Source organism: Dipteris shenzhenensis, chromosome 6 (assembly GCF_047967505.1).
Source record: "Dipteris shenzhenensis isolate YYH24624 ecotype China chromosome 6, Dip_SZ_1.0, whole genome shotgun sequence".
Taxonomy (NCBI): domain Eukaryota; kingdom Viridiplantae; phylum Streptophyta; class Polypodiopsida; order Gleicheniales; family Dipteridaceae; genus Dipteris; species Dipteris shenzhenensis.
The window spans coordinates 4458444-4482702 of record NC_141601.1 but is presented as its reverse complement, the minus strand read 5'-3'; the positions used below and the strand labels follow the sequence as shown (position 1 = coordinate 4482702).

The following is a 24259-nucleotide window of genomic DNA, read 5'->3' as shown; positions in this document are numbered from 1 at the left end:
CATGATCAAAAGGTGCTTGCATCAGAGTGTGAAAATCCTCCAGCACAAATGTAGTAGAAGCACCACCCGATACAGAGGAAGAACCAGAATCCAACATTTGAGAAGCATGCTGGATAGTTGTATCCAATCCAGCAGAGGCATCCATAGTATCAACCCCAATCGGCAAGGAAGTTTCTGATTGATGACATGCATCCACGCCAGTATCCACAGAAGAAATAAGCTGCTGATCACATGCATCCACTCCAAAATCCATGATAGATCGAAACTGCTAAGACTCATCTGTTGGAGAAGCAGGCTCAGACGAATCCTCATCAAAACAAGATGAAATAGGCATATCCAATCGATCCTTAGTCTCAACAATAATGGGCATCTGTGAATCATGCATAGCCTTATCATTCTCAAGAAGCACATACTGAAAACTAGGCATTTCTTACATCAAATTATCATCCTATTGTGTCGAAGCCCGAGGATGTTCTGAAGAACATGCCATACGGACAGGAGAAGAAGTAGAAGCACGAGAGGAATCTATCCTTCTCCCTTGTTTCAAAGAGGAAGGAATAGGTTTGCCAGGTAAAGGCGTAACCAAATTTTGAATAGGTCGAGTCGATGTAGCAACTGTACAATGACTAATCAAGTAGGTAAGGCTTAACATCATGATTTGAGGATGAAGCTTGGACCGGACAAACAAAAATACACTTTTCTAATGGGATTCATAACAAGGGAAATCTTTGGAAGCAACTTAAAGCCAATCTTTCAAGAATCAAAACTTTCAATTTCACCATGGGGGCCTCCTAATAGGAATGATCTTGTTGCATTCTACAATTTAGTTTTGATGGGGACACTAATCTGTCCTCGTGACAAGATTACTACTATTGTGCATTCCAATCTCACAAGCATTGGAGATACTACTATTGGAAATACCACAATTGAAGATATTAGTGTTGAGCACTGATGTCATCATCAACATTGATCATTGACACCGTATCTGAAGCTTGCAATTCAAACAATTAGGGAATGACAACATTTTCATTGCAATGGCCACCTTACCATTAGGCGTAAAGTTCAGCATGTTGGATAAACATGTTTGGTTTATTTATCAATGCCAAAAATACAATATGTAGGCCTTACATCATTCTGGCAGATAGGCTGCTGGCAAGCATCTGCTAGCTTTCTGTACAATCTCGGAGAAAAGCTCTCGTGTTTGGCTGTCATCCATTTCATAACATAGTATCTTTTGTGTTGCACGCCATCTCTCATTGAGGCTTACATATGTATGAATGAAATAAAGAAATGACGATGATCTTACATCTCTAGCTTTGATGACAATCACTATATGCGTAGCCAAAGCTTTGTGAGCGTGCACGTGCACAAGACTCTGTGCGTGTGCATGTGCGCGATCTTCATACTTATTTTCTTTTGGCAGGTAGTTCTGGTTGTTTGGTAGATATGTTTTTACACTAGACTGTGTTCAGTTCTTCTGATGGTGTTACTCTCGGGCTCTGTGGTTGTTATATCATGCCCGTAACATTCGACTATACGCGCACTCTTCGGTGGTTGTTTATCATTTCTTTCATTCTTCCCTGCATCAGTCTCTCCAAGATGGGCATTCTCTTCGAGATCTTCCTCTGGCCCAGCTCGAAGTGTTTTGTCACTGTTTTTAGTTTTTGAGTAGTAGCTGTTCCATTTTGGGCAGCTATACATTCTTTTTAAAATGAAATATTGCTTTTCACAAAAAAAAAGTGAGCGCGTGCTCATGCACGTGTGTGTGTGCTGTATGCGCGCATGCACACACACACATGCTATAGAAGTCCAAAAAGGCAACTTTTAGATTCTCTAGGTGTAGAATGTATCAACTGTTTTTCAGGCAAACTTCAAAATTTTTTTTGGTCATAAACAGGATGGCCAATGACCTTGTACAATGCATTATGAATGCAAGCAGTTCATCAGAGACTTTGAACGATGTTTCTTCCACAGTTTTTTTGTGAGTGTACTGATTCTTGTTGTCTTGAATTGAGGTTTGCTCTCAAGGATATACCAAATGGTATGTGCAAAGTAACAGAGAATCTCAGAGGATGCGAGTTAGTCAAAAGAAGAGGTCTTTTAAAGTATTGTAATATGGTAGATATTTGTCTGTTATAGACGTTATTGTCCTTACTTCAAATTGCTTCTGTTGCACATTTTCTTGGGCTTGTGCTTCTCATTTATAATACATATTGCTTTATGTGCCAAACAATCAAGGTGGGTAGCAGAAAACAATCAGACTGGTTATCAAATCTTTTCATGCACTCTGGCATTAAATTTTCCTCTTCATGTGAATTGTGGCAAGCTTGAAAAACATTATGAATTAACAATACTTTTTAATCTGATGTACACAGTTGGAAGCAGGTCAAGTGAAGCTCCAGTCAAGGCTGGAGGAAGAAGAACAAGCAAAGGCAGCTCTTTTGGGGAGAATTCAGAGACTTACAAAGCTGATCCTCGTATCTACTAAAAACAGCACTTTGGCGCAAGGTCCAGAGCAACAAGCTCATAGGAGAAGATATTCATTTGGAGAAGATGAGGTAAGTTGGGTTAACTTGGCAAAATGTCTTCTGTGTGTTGAAACAATTAGCAGCCTCCGGACATAAATGCTTTTGAAATCACAAAAGAGGCAATGCCAGCATGCTGTCTTGTAGGAGCCTTTCAAACAGACCCTCCTAGAGGAAAAGGCTTGTCAATGGGAGGTTAGCTTTTTCCTTTTATAAAAGAAAACAAAAAGAGAAAAAAGCCTAGTCTTGGTCCTACCCCAAAACATGCTGCTTCCTGCCATACCAGATTTACATCACCCTGCTCCCCCTCCTCTTCCCTCTTCATTTGAATTCTGCACCCTCATGTAACATACTTTATGAACTTCTTATCTGATACTTTGCTAGCTGTCACAACCTCATTTGCACCTTTTTATGAGTCATAGTTTATGACTTTTCATCTGACGTTTTACTGGCTGCAATCCTAGCCTTAGCTTATTCCAGACCAGGTGTACCTTAGCTGCCGAAAACGTGGTGAGCGATGCTCCCGCGTCTTATTTCAGATTTATTGCTTTAGGGATTTCTTGCTTAACTTGGTGCCACCCCTAGAGTGATCATACAACCTTTAACAGATTCTTTGTGCATTTCATTTCTTCTGCTCCAGCCCAGTTTTGTTTATTCTTGCTGTGAGATGGGGTGCTTCCGAGTGGGTCTTCATTCCATGCCACCCCCTCCTCAGCTTATGTTAATGCTACCCCTATTTTATTCTCTCCCAGCTGGTGGCAAGTTTAAAGTATGCAGATGTAGTCTTGCAGTTGCTTGCACAGGGGATGGTACTGAAATGTAGTCAAGTTTATGCAACGCCCTATCTGTGAGACCCCATATGAGGATGGCATCAAGCTGTTTTGCCAGGCCGATTATGGCATTGAAGGGGTCACTCATAGATATGTGGAGCGACAGGTTTGAGCCAGCCTGGTGCCTGACGTTGACTTGACTAGGGGTCTGCTTCAGACCTGGACCAGGTCGGCACTTTAGTTGTCCAGATATAGCCTGTTTGCTGTGTTTTTGGAGCAGACTTTTGAGAGCCACCCTTGAAGGTATTGAGACTAGTGAGAGTGGCGATTTGTAAAGAGGTGATGGAGGCAAAAATGGAGGAACCACTCAGAAAAAATCTTGCCAAGGAGGAGTAAGAAGACCTTGGAGGACTTAGGGATCCGAAACATTCCAGAGTATAGCTTTATTAAAATGGTCATGGAGATGGGTGTTGGAATATGGGCTATTGCAATGGCTTAAAATTTGAGCCCCCTTGTAAGGAGGGTATCATGTGATATTCTAGATTAGGGATTGAGGATGCACTTGCCTATTTATTTAGTTGTGAATACTACAGCCCATCTTGGCATTGTTTTTGAGTCAACAACATTTTATTTTGGAATATATTCCATTCCAGGATGGCATTTGATTCCCTGTGGTTTGCCATACTTGTGAAATAGTGTCCAGGCTAACACAACAGCCTTCAACCTCTTGTAGTTTACATTTCCACCTTTGCCAACCAAGCATGAACTTGTTGAATGACTCAAACTCCCAAATCTTCCTATGGAAATCATCATTCAAAGTAAAATAGTAAATTGCACATTCGAGTGATGGAGTGTTTTTGTTAGCGCAAATGTTTGAGTAGTTTAATTGCCGGACACATTTTCTTCGTCAGTGGAACTCTTTGGACATGGTGGTTATACTTGGTTGCTTGTCATGCAAGGCTCATGAAGATGTATCCAAAGATGTATGGATGGTAGACAATCTTCTATAGTCCAACTTTCGCATCATGGATAGTATATCCATGCACAGAATCCAGATGTCCATAAGGACTTGCACAAGTATCCAAAGACGTATGGATGATAGACAATCTTCTTTAGTCCAATCTTTCACATCATGGATAGTATATCTGGGCACAGAATCTAAATGCACATATGGACCATGCGACAAGTTGTTGGAGTTGGCATTGGCTTGACCCAGCAAAGTATCTTCATAGAGTATTTGGAGTAATCCTCATCTATAGGATCAAGGATGCTATGGTGGTGTTTGTGTGTCCCCTCTATGGGTATGGCCAGATCATTGCATCAGATGTTTGTCTTAGTCTCCTCTTTTCCTTGCCAGTCTTCTTATAGCTTGTCTTCTTCTTGCATTCTTTGGTACACTATCCCATCCTGTTGTAGTAGAAGGAAGCAATTGACTTTTTCTTGTTGTTAGAAGAATCCAAAGATCCAATCTTTTGATTATCTTTCTTTTGAGTAGCATTTGACATTACATTGCCTCGCGTTTGCTATGGCAGTAACCGCCTTTGGATTATTCTTCTCGACTTAGTACATCTTCATTTGCGGGTTTTCTCGCAAGATCAAAAACAGATTTATGACTGGTAGTAGTGAGTGCTGTAGAAAATCCTTTAACTGTGGGGAAGCTTGTTGAGTAAAAGCTTGGTGAAAGGCTTTGTATTGATGTCTTTGCCTATGGATGTTGATGGATCTCGTATGATTTTCACCTTGGTCAGAAAGCTATCCACTTTCTCTCCCTCGAACATCTTGAGAGAGAACGTATGGTTACAGAGATTCGATATCTTCATTAGATACCAATCTCTTTTTATCCTTGAATTCCTACATGCATGTTGCGTAGTTGAGGCTACATCAACCAATGAATGATGTTATTCTTTGTCCAAATAAGGATAGCGAAAATATATTTATCCTTCTGCTTTGATGCTTCATAATAGGGTTGTGTCATGGTTGTGTTGAATGTGGTGGCACTTGGCCTTAGGTATGTACTCGCTAGGACCTGGCAATAATCTCTATGAAATGATGGGACTATTGACTTTGATTTTCTATAGTGGGTAGTTGGACCCTTCTAGCTGCCGTTTCCAAAGTTGGGAATGGAAATATACGTGGAAAGGCCCATAATCGATACTCTAACCTTGCTGAATATAAAAGAAGAATTCAGTGTTGTGTAAAAGCAACAATCTCTTTCACTAAAGCGAGCTCCTTTTTGAGTGCAAATCTATCCCCCCTTCAATAGTAATTGCAGAAGCTCTTCCATGTCGATTGTGGACTGTTTGTTGTGTCTTTTTCCGTCCAAAAAATTCAAATGCTTGGTGGCAAAGTAATTGTGAAATTGTTGTGCACCTTCTTGCAGATCTGGAAATCATCTTTCAGGAACAACAAGCATTGAAATTTTGCGTAGACACAGATGCTACATGTGGCCTTGGTGGAGAGTTCTTCCTTCAAATTGCATGGGCTTGGAGGAATCTTGTTTGGAGTGTAGCTTGACTTCACCTCTCTTGTACCTCTGCTCATCTTTACTAGTAAACAAACTTGACCCAATACCATGTGAAGTCCCACCTTTTGTACAAATGCATAAACAAGAAGCCAACAGACCCAAGACTAGCTCATGAAAGGAGGGCTAAGATGATATGTGTGCAGTTGGGTGAACAAAGAGAGTGAATAAGTGTGTCAAATAGGCCATGCCATCAAATGGCAAAGGAGATCCCAATGTGTGTTTGCATCATGGGAGGAATAGTGTATATGTGGGGTGGGGGTGCATTGGGAAAGAAAAAGTGGATCCTTTCAAAAATACATGACCATACTTGAAGGGACATATTGAACTGAGACAAAGGAACCTTTCTTAAGCAAGAGTCACTTCTTCTCTAAGTTTTGAAGACACAAGAGAGGAATATAGTAGAATATTGCTTAGGATGCTCATGATACCATGCCACACCAAGTGAATCAATTGGTAGTCTTAATGGCAATTGTGTGTGTCTCATCATTGCATAGTGTGCAAAGATAGGGGAGGCTCTATGGTTACAAGCTAGTTGATTGGAAACCAATGGGCCAAGGTCCCTATTTATACACATGGAGGACTGGTCATGAGAAAGAACATAAAATAACGGGAACGGTGCGAGGTTGTGTTGGACTAGAAGGGGACAATGTCCCACGTGTAAGCCCCCATGTAAGGAGAGCACAAGGTCTTGTAATTCTTAATAGGGTAACCAAGATGGACGGTGTCTTTTGGACCAGACTTTGAATTGTCCGATGAATCTTTGGTGGTGTGTTCAAAAGTCTAGGGTGATTTTTTTGGTCTCCATGTAGGCAAGCTCCACTCTCTTGGACCTCAACAAGCATAAAATAAAGGAAGACGCTTTTGTAGTTAAAATCTCTAGTAGACATCAACAACTTGCTTACCAAGACTAGAACTTACATCCACTGGCGACCATGGTTACGTACTTACGTGAACTTCACAAAATGAGGATTGACAATATGGTGTTCTTGGGCAATGTGAACAAGCTTCCCATCAAACCAAGTTTCTAGCATGGAAGAAAAGAACCAGAAGGGGTCAGGTTGGATGGGAGAGACTAACAAGAGGCAACACATTGATGGGTGGAAACTCGATAGTACAAAGTGGACTCTTATTTGAAAAGTCAGTCTTGTGGAATGGCTCCATGCATCTCAAACTAATGACTATCAACTTTTATGTGACACTAGTCTGTTGCTCAATGTAAGGTAGAAAGGGACACACCTTGAGGTGCTCACAATTTGTGTAGGCTGGTTCTGCCATCGTATGGACTCTATGACAGGTTTGAGAGTAATGCCAGTTGATAATACTAATGGGTGCATGGATATCCAATGGGACTAATGTTTTCAATGGATAATAAAATTGATGTGCTGTAGTTTTTTAAGGGTCTGTCATGAGGTTAGAGTTTGCAGTTTTTGTTTTGCTTTTATATGATAAGTTTATTGATATAGATGGAAGAAAATACGATGTACATGCACCCATGAACAGCCGTGAATTTGGTAGGTATGCCGTCTTCTCTAGTGCTTGCCATGTATGGAGAGGTATATAACTCTAAAATGATCACCCATCAATGGGCATCCATGAACGTGCTGTGAATATGACATTTAGGTAATTTGTAACTATGTGGGTGATTGTTGTGAGGTTAAAATCATAGTTTTGTGATGCCTTTGCATGATAAGTTTGATTGTGTGTGTGTGGTTCTCTTCTCGTCCTTTGAGGCTATCTCAGATTATTGTACCTGCATTGTATAAAATCCTTTTGCCTCAACCTTGGGTTTCAGAGAGAGGTGATTCTGTTTGGTGAATGCATCGCCTAGCCAAGTGGTGGAGGAAAAGATTATAGCAACTTTGGCTCTATAAAGTACCGCTTCGGTAACATGTTTTCTTTTGGCGAGTTCTTTTGGGAGTGTTTCCATCTAGACAGCTATTAGCTCATCGACACATTGCTCCTGCACTTTGCTACAGATGTTTTGCTTCTTCGGAGAATGCGCCTCACTTGTTTTGGCATTGTCCGTGCTCTCGTGAGTTTTTTGATGTGCTTTGACAACGCCTGCGAGCGAGATTCCCATCTGTTTCATTTGGGAAGTTCTTCTGGCTATTTGGGTTTCATCCATCCAGACCGGAGTTTCATCTTTTCTTTGTTTGGGTTCGCTACTGGGCACCATGGACTTTATGGACATATAGGAATTTTTAAGACTTTGGTGATCCTACTTTCTCTCTGTTTGGATTTTTTAGGCGTTCTCTGCAGCAATCTTTCTTTAATTGCTTGTAGACCCGTTGCATAGATCATGAGGTCTTTTTGGCATATACTGAAATTTTCAGTTGATGTAATTGTAGCACCTTATTTTGAGGTTGCTACTCATATAATATAATCAATCAAAGATTTCACCCAAAAAAAAAAGTGTGTGGATGAAAGGGCAGCCAGGGAAAGTGCCATCAGTGCAGCCAAAGGAAATCCCATCGGTCGAGATGCCAATGACCAAACGCTACTGGGTTCGCTACTAGGCACTATGGACTTTATGGACATATAGGAATTGTAAAGTCTTTGGTGATCCTACTTTCTCTCTGTTTGTCTTCCTCAGGCGTTCTGTGCAACCATCTTTCTTTGATTGTTTGCAGACCCGTTGCATAGATCATGAGGTCTTTTTGGCATATACTGAAGTTTTCAGTTGATGTAATTGTAGCACCTTGTTTTGAGGTTGCTACTCATGTAATGTAATCAACCAAAGATTTCACCAAAAAAAAAAAGTATGTGTGTCGATGAACATATTATTATATTAAATGCCTTCTTCTTAGATGGAAGGGAGAAAAAATTGAAAAGCAGGCCTGTTGATGCTTTAACATTTCTGCTGCAGTTGAATACTCTTGATGAGAAAACTCGTACACTTTCTCTTGATTTCAACGATGATTCAGGCTTAGTGGCACATGATGAAGAGCCATCTTCAGAGGGCAATACTGATATCAATACCACTGATGATATTGTCAAAGAGGAGAAGAAGTGCAAACGGCGCAATATGCTCGGTTGGTTTAAGCTTCGGGTAATGCTTTTTCATTACTTTCTGGATCGTATATGTAGCTGCATTTTGCTTGCTGAAATCTTTGTTAAGTCGTGCATTCCATGCCCCTTTGTGAAATATGTCAGGTGCAATCCATTTTTTATCACATATCTGAATCACACATTTCTTCAATAGGGCAAAAAAATGGCAGTGTACATTGTGTCATTCAAAGTGATGGTCATGGGGGTTCAGTCATCTAATTGTTGTGCACTTCAGTGTCTGGCATGGCAAAGAAGGAAATTGTTTAAAAAAGAATAGATCATGTATACCCAAGTAGGGCAGAACTGGGACTGCATCTGCCAAGGTGGGGCTCCTGTTTGAGAGTTTAGTAACCATACAACATGCATGAAAATAGTAACTGCATAGTACACCTTTCTAAGATATCCTGCCATTAATTTTGCAATATAATGGTTGTTTAATGGCCATGAAGATGATTTTTCTGCACTGAAGTCTCTGGCATGGCAAAAAAATGATATGTTGTTTTTTTACGTATTTTGTACACCCACATAGAACAGAACTGAAACGGCATCTGGAAAGATAGGTCTTGTTTTTTAGAGTCTGGTTATCTTACAACACTGTGAAAGTAGTACATGCATGGCGCACCCTTTCTAAGGTTCCTCCGCTTACAGATTATGTTTTGTAAAGTCTTATAATTTCAAATTGATGCGCTCTAAAAGAACCTAATCAAGTGGTCTGAATCCCCAATCGGGCCCCTTCAATTATATGCTTTGAAATCTGTGCATATGGCAGAAGCTCTGCCCTGTGGCTCTTAGCAGCTGTCAAGAGGGAAGCGGTCTATGACAGCACACATTGATTATGGTGTGGCCCTTGCGGGATGTGGTAGCTCCTGAATGTGATTCGACAATTTGAGAAATTGCAACTGGTTGACACAACCAAATGGACAGGCACATGTGATTTGTGCAATTGGCTCCTTGTGGATATGCCATAATATACTTATAGCTTTGGGAAGTTGAACCCCTTTGGTTGATATACCTACTGACTTGGATTTGGCCTGTGGAGGAGGGTAGAAGGCATACGTCTCACCCTCTTGCAGGATCTCCTCTTCCAATGTAGCCAGTTTTCAGCTCTCCAACAGATGCGAATTTTTCAAAACAATACAAAGCTATACTGCTCATCATGGATCCTTTGTCATATCTTAGTTGGTTTCTTTAATATGCTTGCACAGCATTGTTTAGGTGATTACTTGAGAGGTCAATTATCACAAGGTAGAACTTATAAGGAAAAGATATCAGAGCATTTCATATCTCCAGAGGTCCCATTTGTAACTTGTCATTATATATTATATTGTGCAGTCTTCAGGAGGAAAACACTTCTCTAATGAACTGGGTCCTTTTTGCAAGACCATGCTGAAATATTTGGTTCAGGGTTGCAAATTCCACTTATTTGTCTTGACTTGTGTGTTGAATGCTAATGCAGAAAAATGAAACTAGTCTGGATGCAGAGGTTTCTCCAAACACATCTCCTGCTTCATTCACTTCCACAGTAACTCAGTCCGAGTCATTGGCAGACTTTAAAGGAGGACGTCGGAAGTCTTTCGGGGGGAAAGCTGACAATGTGACACCAGTTGTTGATTCATTCCCAGAGTTCACGCAAGCTGGGGAGCTTTTCAGTGCTGCAGTGCATGGGCGCAGGCCGCCGCCTGTAAGTTTATACAGCTTGTGGTTTAGTTTTCTCTAAGATTGCATATCTAGTTCATTATGGTAATAGGAAAAGCAGAGAATTGGTGTATTGAGAAATTGTGAAGAAAAATTTTTGACATTTGAATTTATTTTGCTTGGTATTTCAATTTCTTCTTCACCTTCTTGGGTAAGCCTTTTCCAGTCAAGCACGAAGAACAGTTAATACACATATGCTGGCCTCCTTGCAGACTGGAGAAACAATGGCTGACCAAATGGATCTCCTTAGAGAGCAAGTGAAAATGCTTGCTGGAGAGGTTGCATTTTGTACAAGTTCACTGAAGAGAATGTCAGAACAAGCTTTCATGAATCCAGATGATGTACAATTGCATGTAAGCTTTGTAGTATTTAGCTGTATGGAGCCCTAAATGCATAATTCAATTCCTTTGGGTCACCTATTTCTTCTGAAACTGTTTGAGTTGATTGATGGCCTCCTATCATTGAATATTCTGTTGTGTGGTTTCTAATGTGTACTATGACTCAAGTTCATGTTGTTATTGACCTTGTGAAGGCTCAGATGGAAAAAACAGGAAAGGACATTCAGGAAAAAAAGCGACAGATAAAGATCCTTGAACAGCGTATTATAGGAACTGGACAAGCTGCTTTACAAAGTGCTTCCCCTCTGGAAATGTCAGAGGTTGTTATTGGAGTGCAAGCCTTTCATAACATTCATTGTTCACATATTATTCTTATGCTCCTAATATTGTTTTCCCCAGTGACTTGGTTGTATTGGACTCTCCAAACGTACATGCTTATAGTTTGATCTGTAATTACCTTTTTTAACTACATGTTCTCTTTCTTCTCTCTTTCCTGGTCTGTTTGTAGAATAAACTGATAGTGTATTTTGTTTTCTGGTAATCATCTCAGACGATTTCAAAGCTGATCGGCCAATTAAGCCAGAAAGACTTCGAACTGGAGGTAGACAATAATTCTTATTCTTGTGCAACTTTGTGGTTTGCTCTACCATATGTTATTCTTTATAGATTAACAATTGCATGTGTTTTTTCATACACTGGATTGTATTTACTTTTGTCTTTTGTGTGAAATCATTGAATTGAGGAGTCTCAAATGACAGTATTTCTATGCCCAGCAGCTTTAATCCTTTGCTTTCTTTAACATAGCTCGTTACTATCGGTTTTGGTTGATTCAGATAAAAACTGCTGACAATAGAATTCTTCAGGAACAACTGCAAACAAAGGTAATCTCTGAAGCTTCCGCGGGTTGAGTGATGTCAATTCTCAGTATATGAAGGTGTGAACTAGCAATGACTGAAACAAGGAACCACCACACTACTCTTTGCAATGACTGGAAGGAGGAGTCACCACACTACTCATTCCAAAGTCATTTTCACAAATTAAAAATCCCATTTCTTTCACATTTTCACACTGCCCCCTTGTGTCAATTGTAGACATCTGAGATAAAGAAGCTGCAAGACAGAATGATGTCAATGGAACAACGCACTATGTCTCCAGAAAAGAAGTCAACTAAGCAGATAAGGTTTGATGGTCACTTGAGGGGTCCTCACAAAAGGAATAGCCTCCCTGACATTCCCCAACTTCATGGAGGCCTCTTGAGTTCTACTGGACCATCGGGTGACTTGCAAGGAGAGGGGAGAGAGGCTGATGGATCAGATTCAGAAAGCTTCAGTTCAAAGAGGAGTTCTCGGAATCTTGTCCCTGATTCTAGCCTGCAGAGTCAGATGCTCATTCAGGTTTCTTCTACCTTAAGCTGAAATCCTTGTTATAGTCCTTGTTATGTATTGTATTTCTATACTAACCTTCAGTACGCCATGGACAGGCAGCTGAGATAGAGAAACTTAAGCAAGAGCAGGTCCGGTTGATGGAAGAAAATGGGGGCTTGCTAATTCAAAGTCGGAAGCTAGCGGAGGAGGCATCTTATGCAAAGGAATTGGCTTCAGCTGCAGCTGTTGAGCTGAAGAATTTAGCTGAGGAGGTTACGAAGCTCTCTTTCCAGAATTCAAAGCTCGAGAATGATCTGACCACAGCACAGGAAGGAGCCATGTCCAGACTCTCAAGCAAGTCCTTCATGGCCATTAGTTACTTCAACAATGTTGGCTGTAATGATCAGTCTGATAGTCAGAGAATCATGTCAAGTCACGCACAAAGAGCCCTGATGAATGAGGATCCTGCCTTTGATAATGAGATCTATGATGATATCGATTCATGGAAGCTTGACCCTGAAGATGTAAAAAGGGAACTGCATGCTAGGAAGGAGAGGGAGGCAGGTTTAGAGGCTTCCCTTGCTGATAAGGAGCAAGCAGAAACAGAGCTACGAAAGAAGCTTGAAGAAGCCAAACAAAGGGAGGCTGATCTGGAAAATGATTTAGCTGGCATGTGGGTTCTTGTAGCGAAGTTGAAGAAGGAGAGGGGGACATTAGATGATTCCTTAAGAACAGAATCTCATAATTTTTCTGAGGTTGAATCAATTAGAAAGAGAGAGAATCGCTTAGAAATTCATAAGGAGAGTATCGAGATTCTGGAGCACAATGTGGACAGAGTGCAACCAGAACAACAGCAACAGGTTGTTGAAGAACTCCAAGCTACTCTTGAGGAGGAAAAACAGAAAAATTCAGAGCTTAAAACCCTTGTTTCTCAGCTCAACGTAAATGTTTAACCTTGCTCCATGTAAAGACGATTTAGCTCGTATAAAAGTTTCTATTAAATGTGAATGATGTTGTAGTGAAACGTTTGTGTTGAATGCCATATGCGGACATTCATTACATTCTTCTTGGTTTACTACTGTCTGGAATAAACCCCCCTCTCCCCCCTTCCCCACCCAAGAAATAGACTTCTATAAAATATGAGAGAAAAACCGCCCAAAGTAAAAATCCCTAGGTTGAACCATATCATGCAAAGCGTAAAAAACTCACGACATCAAAAACCATGCAAAGTCTGAAAGAGCCAAGACTTTGAAGTCTTAGTTCATGGAAATTCACTGGCACTTCACTAAAGTTGAATCTTGCTATACGCATGATGCTATAAAAAACTCTTTTAGTTGTAGAAATCCAAATCAGGGCATTAAACATATAATGGATCTGGTATCAGTTTTGTTGATGCTGTATTTGTTTTTATTCATACAAATCTAAAATACATCTTCACATTTCTTGCAGAGTGAACAATTGGATGGTCTGCAATTCTCCATGCTTGAAGAACTTCAAAATCTTCATGTGGAAGCTTTAACAAAGTTATTTCAAGCCAAGGTCTCTCTCTCTCTCTCTCACACACACACACACACACACACCCTTTTTTTTTTTAGTGAAATCTTTTATTTCTGTGTGGGAAACCCCAAAAAGAGGTAAAAACCCACCAATAAGTACAAAGAAAAAATTTACAAGTAAAGCCTCAGAGCAAAAGTCATGAGGCAGCCAAGTAAAAAGTTATAAGATCAAATTGGAGGAGGATCAAACACAACATCCTCCAGTTTCAGATTGTTGCTTTGTAAAAATTGATGCAATGAAGAGACTGCACCATCAGTAAAAACCACCTGTTTTTTGCCCTTGTGATTCTTCTTAATATAAGCTAGAAGTCTGAATTTTTGAATCACAGGGTCCAAAACTTGTTGCAACATAGGATGAAAAGACTCCAGAGAAAAAGAAACATCTGTATCTTGAATAGAAAGAGACTCTAGCATAGTCTTCACAGTCATAAGAATGGGATCAATATCTGTACTCTCTGAAGGAGTATCGGACGAAAGAGCTGCATCAGATAAATCATGAGTCACATGTTAGCTTCAGTCGGGATATCAACCTGAGAGAGAGCATGTGAAGCATCCTGTATGATTTCCTCTGCAAGGGGCACATCCATATCCACAGGAGAAGAAGGCTAATGGTGCACAATAGGGATATAATCTTGAGCTTCTTTAGCAAGAGAAAGATTGACCTGAGATTTTCTCGCACACACACACACACATACACTTTTTTTTGGTAATATCCAGTGCATATATTTATATGATCATAAATTTACATGATGGGAGGTCTCCAAAATGGAGAGTATCTCGAAGTTCAGAAGCATAAAAAGAAAAGCTCTATGCAAGAAGCATCCATATCACCCTCATGGCAGGCATCATATAAGGATTGCCGCAATGAGGCTCGGAAAGATTCATATGACTTGTGAATCTGCCGACCCAAGTATGCCAAATTATGCTCACTCCAGATTGTCCAAAGAGCCCAATATCGCACCCAAGAGAGAAATAGTGAGTATTGAGACAAAGACTTCATAAATCTGCCAAAGAGCCAGAAATGTTTCCCAAATCTGTGACTCAGGAAACGGATCCGAAGATAATCTGAAATTCTCTAAGGACGATCTTAGTACACGGGCAATGCCAAAGCATATGAATAACAGTCTCTGAAGGAGCCTGACATCTTAAACATGTGGATGGTGCAATGCGACGTTTAGCAAGTGTGACCCCTACTGACAATGTACCTGTCATACATCTCCAAAGAAAAAGTCTTTGTTTCAATGGCATTTTACACTTCCATAATATCCTGAGATTCTTCCGCCACCATGAGAGGGGCTTCCTTATATGCCATAGAGAATTAGCATATTGCTGAATCCATGGAGCAGGTTGAAGAAGCCTATAGGCTTTGATGGAGGTTAAGGTAGGAAGAGGAACAGGATGAGTGCATGTAGCAAAGGGTTGCAATTGCCAATCCGTAAGCCTGTCGGTGTTAGCCACAGGAGGAACATGTAGAAAAGGATATAATAAATCAGCAATTTTCTTCCATATAGACCTATGATGCATTCCCAATGCATAGGAAGCAGTGGCCTGAGGAAAAGATAAGACATATCCCTGATCATCTACCACATCATGTATGTATCTAATTCCCAATTTCATGAGATTGTAGGCCCGAACAGGTTCCTGTAAGGCGAGTGGAATTGCAAAAATGGCACTCCAATGAATACTTTCTTTCCTCATTGAGTTTGTCCCCAAGCAATTATCAGGAGCCCATTTGACCTTAGAAAGTACTTGTTTCCAGTCAAGTATCAGAGCAGTAGAGAAAGGACAGCCAGGTATCTTTCCTACAAATCTGCCAATGACAACCTCCCAATGATCAGTAGTCCAATGACCATAAGCACAAGTCCTCATGTTGACACACATGGATGCTAGCATACAAGTCCATGGCTGTTGTTGGCGGAAAAAAGTATGGAGCATAGTCGCCTTCCTTGCAAGCACATGATATCTTATATTGAGGACATTAAGTCCACCAGGCATCCTAGGAGAGCACACCATTTCCATCTTCATCAGTCTCAATGCTTTGACACCAGTTTTTGTCCTCCATAACATCTCCATAGCTTGAGACATAAAGACTGAAATATCCCTAGAGGACCAATGTATCAAAGGCAAATAGAATTGGACATAGGACATTACAATGGACTGTACTATTCTGAGCTTGACATGAAGAGGCCAAGTAGAAATCTTCCAGTATTCCAGTTTATGTTGAAGTCTTTGGAAGATCCATTTTAGCTGCTGCTTCCTGGTGATATGCCATCCTATGGGATATCCCAAATGCCTGACTACATCTTTGGATTGCACCACCTGACCTGGCCAAAGAATAGAATGCCAATCACATTGTTTCAGGGGAAGTAATTTAGATTTGTCAAAATTGACATGCAATCCTGCTGCCAAACCATACAATGAAAGAGTGGTCATAAGAATGTGAACTTCCCAGGGAGAATTCTGTGGCATAAAGAAGGAATCATCAGCATATGCTTGTGCCAAAAAAGATGCAGCCCTAGGGATTTTAAGACCAGTCATCTGTCCTGTGTTTATAAGATGATCAAGATGCATCAAAAGGGGATGAGTCGCAATGGCATAGAAGAGAGCACTAAGAGGGCAGCCCTGTCTAACTGATCGACCCAATGTCCATGACCGAGACAAATGACCCCCAAGAGTGCATTGAGAAGTAGAGTCAGAATAAAGCGAGTAAATTGTATTTGCTATCTTGGGACCAAAGCCTAACTTTGTCATGATTTGAGAGATAAAATCCCATTGAACAGTATCAAATGCCTTAGCAATATCCACCTGCAATATAAGGACATCTTGATGCGAGTACTTAGCATATTCAATTGCAGTCAAGGCATTGGAAATATTATCATGGATTTGTCTTCGCGGCACAAATCCATACTGATGAGGATGAAGTCCCACATTCAGTATCCTGTGAAGCCTATGCACAATCATTTTGGTAATGAGTTTGTAAACTACAAGCATCAAAGTAATAGGCCTCCAATCTGACATATGGTCACACAGATGTTTTTTGGGCACAAGTTTGACTATGCCATGCTTCCAAGAGTGCGGTAACTGATTTTCTTGCCAGGCAACATTGATCATTTGCAAGAGGACATCTTTCAAATCATCCCAAAAAGAAATATAAAATTCCACCGTAAGGCCATCCCAGCCAGGGGACTTGTATTTGCTGAGGTGGAACAATGCATTATCAAGTTTTGTGTCAGTAAAAGGTCTATCCAACGTAAGAGCATCATCCATTTCCACTATTTCAGAAACATATTGGAGAAATTCAGTCCTCGCATCAGTCATTTGATTTGATGGGGAACCAGGAGCAGAGAACAATTTCTGGAAATAATTTTGGCATTCATCTTGGAGATTAGAGAAAGAGTGCGTCCAAGAGCCATCTAGCTTCCTTACCCTTAGACATGAGTTTTTCTTTCGAGTAGCATGCAGGCCCTGGAAAAAGGCTTTTGATGAGCAGCCCTTATTCATGAGGGGCTTCATTCTTTCTCTAATTTGCCATTTGTGCAATTTCCTCTAATCATTAACAGTCAATTTCATCTGAGCATATGAAAGGGAATCATTTTCTAATTTACAGAGAGGCCTTAAATGTGAAAATTCAGTCAATTGTTGTGCTGTCCTTTTCGCCCATTTAACCTCATGCCTCCATTTAGTCATATGCCAGTTTCCATACTCCCTAATGACATTCTGTATACGAGAGACAAAACTGTCCCAAGCATAATCCATGTCCTCCTGGGCATGCAAAGGCAAGGGATGAATTGCAAGTCTGATCATTTGCTGGAAATAGTGATGTCGGAAATAAGCCTGATTAACATGCAATAATCTACTGGAAAGGGGTGGCAAGTCATCCAGTGGTATACCAAGGTGCAAATTCATCCATAATGGGGCATGATCTGACAAGCCCAATTAGAAATCTATAAGGAGATGAGGGCTAAAATCTGCATATTGTTGTGGGTAAAACAAATACCATCTGTCAAGCCTTGCCCGGTATGTAGTAAGTGCATTATGATGAAAAGTATATCCAGGCACTGACCCTTGGAGAAGCAGCCATAAATCTTCAGCCTGCACGGAAAGAAGCATGCTATCCCATTTCTGCCTTTCCAATGATAGCATATGAGATCTTGAAGTGGTGTTATCTCTTGGCAGAGGGGAATTATTAAAATCTCCACAGATGAATGCATTAGATCTCCATGGATATTTGCTTAAAGAATCCCATAAAGAAGCCCTCATGGCAGAGGTCTGGGAGGCATAGACTGATGCAAACTCAAGAATATCACCATTGACATTACATTGTATGACCATCCATCTGCCACTGCTGTCATTGAAGGCTAACTGAGGCTCCAGCTCATGTCTAACCAATATGCATACACCTGACCAGCCTTGGAGTGTTGATTATGCTCTTGCAAACAAACAATATCTGGCTGCATTTTATGTATATAATTCCATAAAAGCCTCCACTTTGAGATATTGCAGAGGCTCTGTACATTGTATGTAAAGCACTTAAGTGTATGATGCATGAAAGAGGTATATACAGTAAAGTATAAGAATAGAACAAGACATCAGAGAGGCAAAGCCTCTGCCTGCATGGGCTGCATTCCTTCATGATCCATGAAAGACATAGCATTCTCCCCTTCTTCAGAATCACATATGGCGATGCCCTTCTTCAAAACCCCCACCCAATTTTGAAGGACAGGAGCTGAAGTAGAAGCCTGTCCTGGTGAGGGAGAAGAAGCATCCCATTGACGAGATTGAGAGGGGCGTTGCTCCAATACAACCACCTTCTTAGGCTGTTGAAAACCATCCCAATCAGCTCCTGTAGATTCCTTCATCTTCTCTTTTTCTTTATCTTTTCCTTTTCCAGCAAGTGATTGCACCTGATTGATTGGTTTGGCATTCTTTGCTCCATTTCTATTTGCTGTCTTGGCTTGCAAATTCTCATTCTTTTCGCGTGTCTGGGGCGGCAAGGCATTGGGAGGGGGCTGATGCAGAACCATTGGGCGTTCAGAGGCTATATGCCTAAACTTGTGGCAGGCAAAAGAAGCTCCTGCAAACACACCCCATTTCAATTCAAAGTACTTTTTTCCCAATTGCACTCCCTCAACTTCCACTGCAATAGAAGGAGGGGTATGTGTATCAGTGTCCCAGAGAATGCAGAACGTGTTACGGTTTCCCATAGGGCATGGAGGACAAATGACCTATCCCAAAGAAGCAGCCAGGCCAGGCAACTCTTCATGCATATAGTCCGGGAAGTTAACAACCTCAACCCATACAGGACAATGATGTTGTATAAGACTTTGATAATCCTTGTTTGGGGACCAGGGCATAGCATGTACCATTTGCTTCTCATAAAAGAGGGGAGAGAGCTCAAGTAGCCTCTGCTTGCACAAAGCATCTGATAAATGCACCTCATAAAAGCCTCTAGATGCAAAATACACTCCTTCTACAAAGCATCCTCCAAGGATGGACTTAATCCACTGTGCGACGTCACTGGCTGCTGGGATTCTTCCTGGAAAGAAAATTATAACCGTGGTTTGAAATAACTTCTTGAGAGGATTCACGAGGGATGGCAATTTCAAGTTGTACGTGACGTCTGGAACTGGTTTGCTCCATTCCTGTCGTGACTGGTGAAAGTCATCCTTGAGGGTATCAAACACGTACTGAGCTTCCATAGTAAGTTCGTCATCTTGTGATGCAGGCTGTGAAGGGCAGCGCTTAGCATTTGTGGGTCTTTCTTTTCGAGCATATGTACAAACATCCAAACTTGAAGCCATGATTGAAATACGACAAGGCAAGAAGGACTATACGAAGAAGTATAGAAGCAACAAGCAAGACAAAGGACTGTACAGAAAAGTATAGGAGCAAGACCCAGGACTGTACAGAAAAGACATTGGACCGTACGGATAAGTACACAGAAGGATTGTACGGAACTGCAGACGGTCTTCCGGAATTCTGTACAGAGATGCAAACGGTCTTCCCGAAACCTGTACGGAGAAGTACACAGCAGACTGGACTGTACGGAAAAGCAGACAGGGCTGTACGGACGTACAGAATGTGTTCCTCAGAAAAAAGTATGGCGATGCAGACGGGTACGGAACTGTGCTCAGGGCTGCATGGAGATAAGTCAGATCTAACTATCTGTTTGTACGGTCGTACGAACAGAAAGGGGGGCTGTACGGAATCCTTGGCGAGGCTGAATAGCAGAGGTCGCACACACTCTCTCTCTCTCTCTCACACACACACACACACACTTTTTTTTTTTTTTGGGTGAAACTAGTAACTATATTATTAACATGAGATCAATGTACATGACATTAGACTCCAAGAGAGAGCCTAATGGAAGAACTCAAAAACAGTCAGAAAACACTTCAAGGCTGGTAGCATCCAAGTCCCTCGCAGCATAACTATCATAGCATAACTATCATATAAAGATTGCTTGAGGGACATTCTGAAGAAAGCATATGGCTGAGGGAACTGTTGTCCCATCCTAGAATGCAATCTCTGTGTCCAAATGGTCCATAGTACCCAAAAGCGAGTCCAGTGAAAGAAAAGGAGGAATGGAGACATCTGAGATGAGAAGCATCCAAACATCTAGAAGAGTTTTCCGAGTTTGATGGAGGGAAACCGAAGCCGCAGCAAATGAGAGACATGAGTGATCAATATCCGGGAATGCGGGCAAGACCATAATAGATGAGGAACTATCTCACGGTGATGAGAGCAACGGGGGCAAGAAGGGGAAGCAATGCGACGTGCTGCCAATTTCACCCAATGGAAAAAGCTCCCACTATACATCTCCAAAAGAAAAGCCTCTGTTTCAATGGCAATTTGGCTTTCCATATTTTCTTGAGTCGTGATTGCCACCAGGATAAAGGCCTATCCAAATTCCAAAGAGTGTTGGCATGCTTATCAATCCATGGCGGTGGAAGAAGAAATCTGTAGACCATCGAGGAGGTCAGATTGTGCATTGAAAGCGAACAGATAGCAGGAGATAAAGAGATCAGATTCCAGTCCAATAATCTGTCTTGTACAAACAGTGGAGGAACAGGAACAAATGGCTACAACATAGTTGTAAGTGTTCTCCAAATGGACCTATGATGCAGACCCAAAGGGAATGTCCTGCAAGCTTGTGGGAATGAAAGCATGTAACCTTGTTGATCCACAACATCTCCAACAAATCTTATGCCCAATTTCATAAGATTATACGCTTTAATAGGTGCCTGTAAAGCGAGGGGCGATTCAAACACCTTGCTCCAATGGATGCTTTCCAAGCGAAAAGAATTGCCATGATGAGAAGAAGCACCTGTCCATTTAGCATAAGAGAGAATTCTCTTCCAATCATGAATGAAAGCAGTAGAAAGAGGACAACCAGGAATTTTCCCCTGAAATGTGGTCATGACTGCTTCCCAGTGATCTGTAATCCAGTGCCCATATGCATGGGACGTCATGTTTCCACACATGGCTGCTAACATGATGGCCCATGGCTGTTTTTGCTGAAAAAAATCAGCAATCATAGTGCTCTTTCTTGCTAACATATGAAACTGAAGATTGAGAATATTCAGCCCCCCATGAGTTTTAGGTGAACAAACAGACTGCATGGGAAGTAGTCGCAAAGCCTTTTTGTGAGATTTGCTTTTCCAAAATATCTCCATGGCCTGGGACATATAGGAAGCCAAATGCCTAAGAGACCAGGAAAGAAGAGGCAAATAAAGTTGCACATATGCCATAATGATGGATTGTACTATCCGAAGTCGAACATGTAGAGGCCAAGTGGATAGATGCCAGTATTCCAGCTTCTTGTTGATCTTTTGAAGCACCCATTTGAGCTGTTGTTGCGGGGTAATATTCCAGCCAATGGGATACCCTAAGTGCCTCACAATAGTATGGGAAGAAATAATGTGACCTGGCCAGAGAAGTGCATGCCAATCAGCTTCTTTCAAAGCTAGAAGATTTGATTTCTGAAAGTTGATATGCAGTCCAGCAGCTATGCCATTCAAAGTATGCATCAAATGAGAGAGGTCACTTTGAGAATTCCTGGGCATGAAATATGAGTCATCAGCATATGCCTGTGCAAGAAATGGCTGTGCCCTTGGAATTTGCAAGCCATGAAGCTGCCCTGTATGTGCAAGATGGTCCATATGCAACAATAATGGGTGGGTAGCAATGGCATACAGTAGCGAACTAAGAGGGCAACCCTGTTTCACTGAGCGGGTCATAGTCCAGGTTCTTGACAACCCACCAGCAAGCAAACACTGCGCAGTGGCATGAGAGTAGAGCCAATAAATAATATGAACCAGCCGAGGGCCAAATCCCAATTTATGCATAGTCTGAGAGATAAAAACCCAATGGACAGTATCAAATGCTTTCGCAATGTCTACTTGCAGAATGAGAACATCTTGTTGGGAATATTTGGCATACTCAATTGCAAGCAAAGCATTGGAGATATTGTCAGTAATTTGCCTGCTGGGAACAAACCCATACTGCCTGGGATGAAGTCCTGCATGCAAAATGAATCGAACCCTGAGGACAATCATTTTGGCAATGAGTTTGTAAATGACTGGCATAAGAGATATGGGCCGCCAATCAGCCATTGTCTCAGACAACCTTTTTTTGGGAATCAATTTGACAAGGCCTTGTCCAAAAGGGGTTTCATGCGAGCTCGGATTTGCCACTTCTTTAATTTGCGAAGATCATTTTGATGGATGATGTGAACCGCATAAGCACAAGAATCCTGTTCAGAGGAGGTGAGCTGCCTATAAGAGCTGATTACATCCATTTGTTGCTTGTGAGATCGAGCCCATTTCAGCTTGAGCCTGAGATCTCCCATGTAACTCCGTCCATAGTCTTGAATAACAGCCTGCAAGCGATGAGCAAGACTGATCCAAGCAAAATCCATGTCCTCCTGAGCATGTGAGAGGAGGGGGCGGACAGCCACTTTCACCATGTTCTGAAATTGTTGATGAAGCAAATAAGCACTATTAACATGGAGTAGGCGACGACCAAAAAAAGACATATCATCTGTCAAACGTGCCATAGATAATGTCAAGCATACTGGGAAGTGATCAGATAGCAAGAGGGAATGATCAACCCATAGTGCACATGTAAAACTAGCATACTGCTGAGCATGCAACAAATACCATCTGTCAAGTCGAGCCCAGTAATAAGTAAGGGCATTGTGGTGGTATGTATAACCCATATCTCTATCCCTTGTTGCGAGCCATAAATCTTCTGCATGCAAGAAAGAAAGCATATCTTCCCAATGTTGAAGCTCAGTGGGGATCATATGAGAACAATGAGTGGTGTTGTCTTGAATGGCAGGCGAGTTATTAAAGTCTCCACACAAAAAGGCATTGGACAGCCATGGATATTGTTTGAGGGAGGCCCACATTCAAGCTCTCGTCGCAGAAGTTTGAGAGGCATAAACAGATGCTATTTCATAGAGATCAGCATGACAAGTGCATTTGATCACCATCCATCGACCCTGGGGGTCATTGTAAGCAACCATGGGCTGCATATCATGTTTCACCAACATGCAGACCCCCGAAAAGTGCATTGTACCAGCATAAAAGATGTCATAACCAGCATAGTGACCTTGCTGGCCAGCCAAGAAGTGTTGGTTGTGTTCCTGTAAAGAAATTACATCGGGGTGCATTCTATGTACATAGTGCTAGAAAAGTCTCCACTTATTGACATTGCAAAGACCTTGAACATTGTATGTAATGCAAGTAATTGAAGTAGACATAGAAGATATGTACAGTCAAACCAAAAAGCATAGTAAAGGTATAAGTTGTCAGGCCTCAGCCATGACGTCAACATCCACCTGGCCTCCTGGATCATTGGCTCTATAAGCTTCATCATTGTCACATACAGGGATGCCCCTCTTTAGCACATCAACCCACGGTTTGTTGGGGTAAAGGCACATTGCCACCCTTTTGTTAAAGATATGACACCTATGACTGTCTTAAGACAGTCATAGGATGAAAGCCTAATCCTAATAAAACCTATGAGTTTGTGGTGTGGCTCAACACTTCACACCCACACTTTTGTGTCTCCCTCTCTCTCTCTCTCTGTCTCCTTCGTTCCACTCCCTCACTTTTTCCCTCACAATTGGTATCAGAGCCTCTACCTCTCCCTCTCCACTCCGCTCTACCCCTTCCTCTACCCCTTCCTTTCCCCTCGGGCATCGCACCCTACAGCAGGGCAGTGCGCAGGCAGCGCGCGCGGGCAGAGCAGGGTAGCGCGCAGGCGACGCGCGCAGGCAGAGCGGGGCAGCTCGCACACGCAGCAGCAGCTAGCTGCACACCGCACAGCACAGGCTGCTACAGCCTTTCGTACGGTTAGGTACGGTCGTCCGTACCGACTGTACGGACGCCGTACAGGCGGCCGTACTGTAAGGACGCCGCCGTACGGTCGCT

General features: G+C 41.7%; 1 protein-coding gene and 1 pseudogene across 2 annotated transcripts in view; one reads left to right on the top strand and one right to left on the bottom strand.

Annotated features, from left to right (window-relative positions):
• LOC147900663 (kinesin-like protein KIN-7D, mitochondrial) overlaps nt 1-24259 on the top strand; it is a 73587-nt gene that overhangs the window by 22978 nt on the left and 26350 nt on the right. For both annotated transcript variants that reach the window (XM_087375589.1, XM_087375588.1), the window contains exons 15-24: nt 2376-2558; nt 8686-8868; nt 10324-10548; nt 10775-10915; nt 11095-11220; nt 11451-11501; nt 11734-11781; nt 11992-12294; nt 12381-13205; nt 13714-13803. In XM_087375589.1, coding sequence (XP_087231715.1) covers nt 2376-2558; nt 8686-8868; nt 10324-10548; nt 10775-10915; nt 11095-11220; nt 11451-11501; nt 11734-11781; nt 11992-12294; nt 12381-13205; nt 13714-13803 — 2175 coding nt within the window. The remainder of the gene's footprint in view (nt 1-2375; nt 2559-8685; nt 8869-10323; nt 10549-10774; nt 10916-11094; nt 11221-11450; nt 11502-11733; nt 11782-11991; nt 12295-12380; nt 13206-13713; nt 13804-24259) is intronic.
• On the bottom strand, nt 14260-15755 carry LOC147900664 (uncharacterized; annotated as a pseudogene).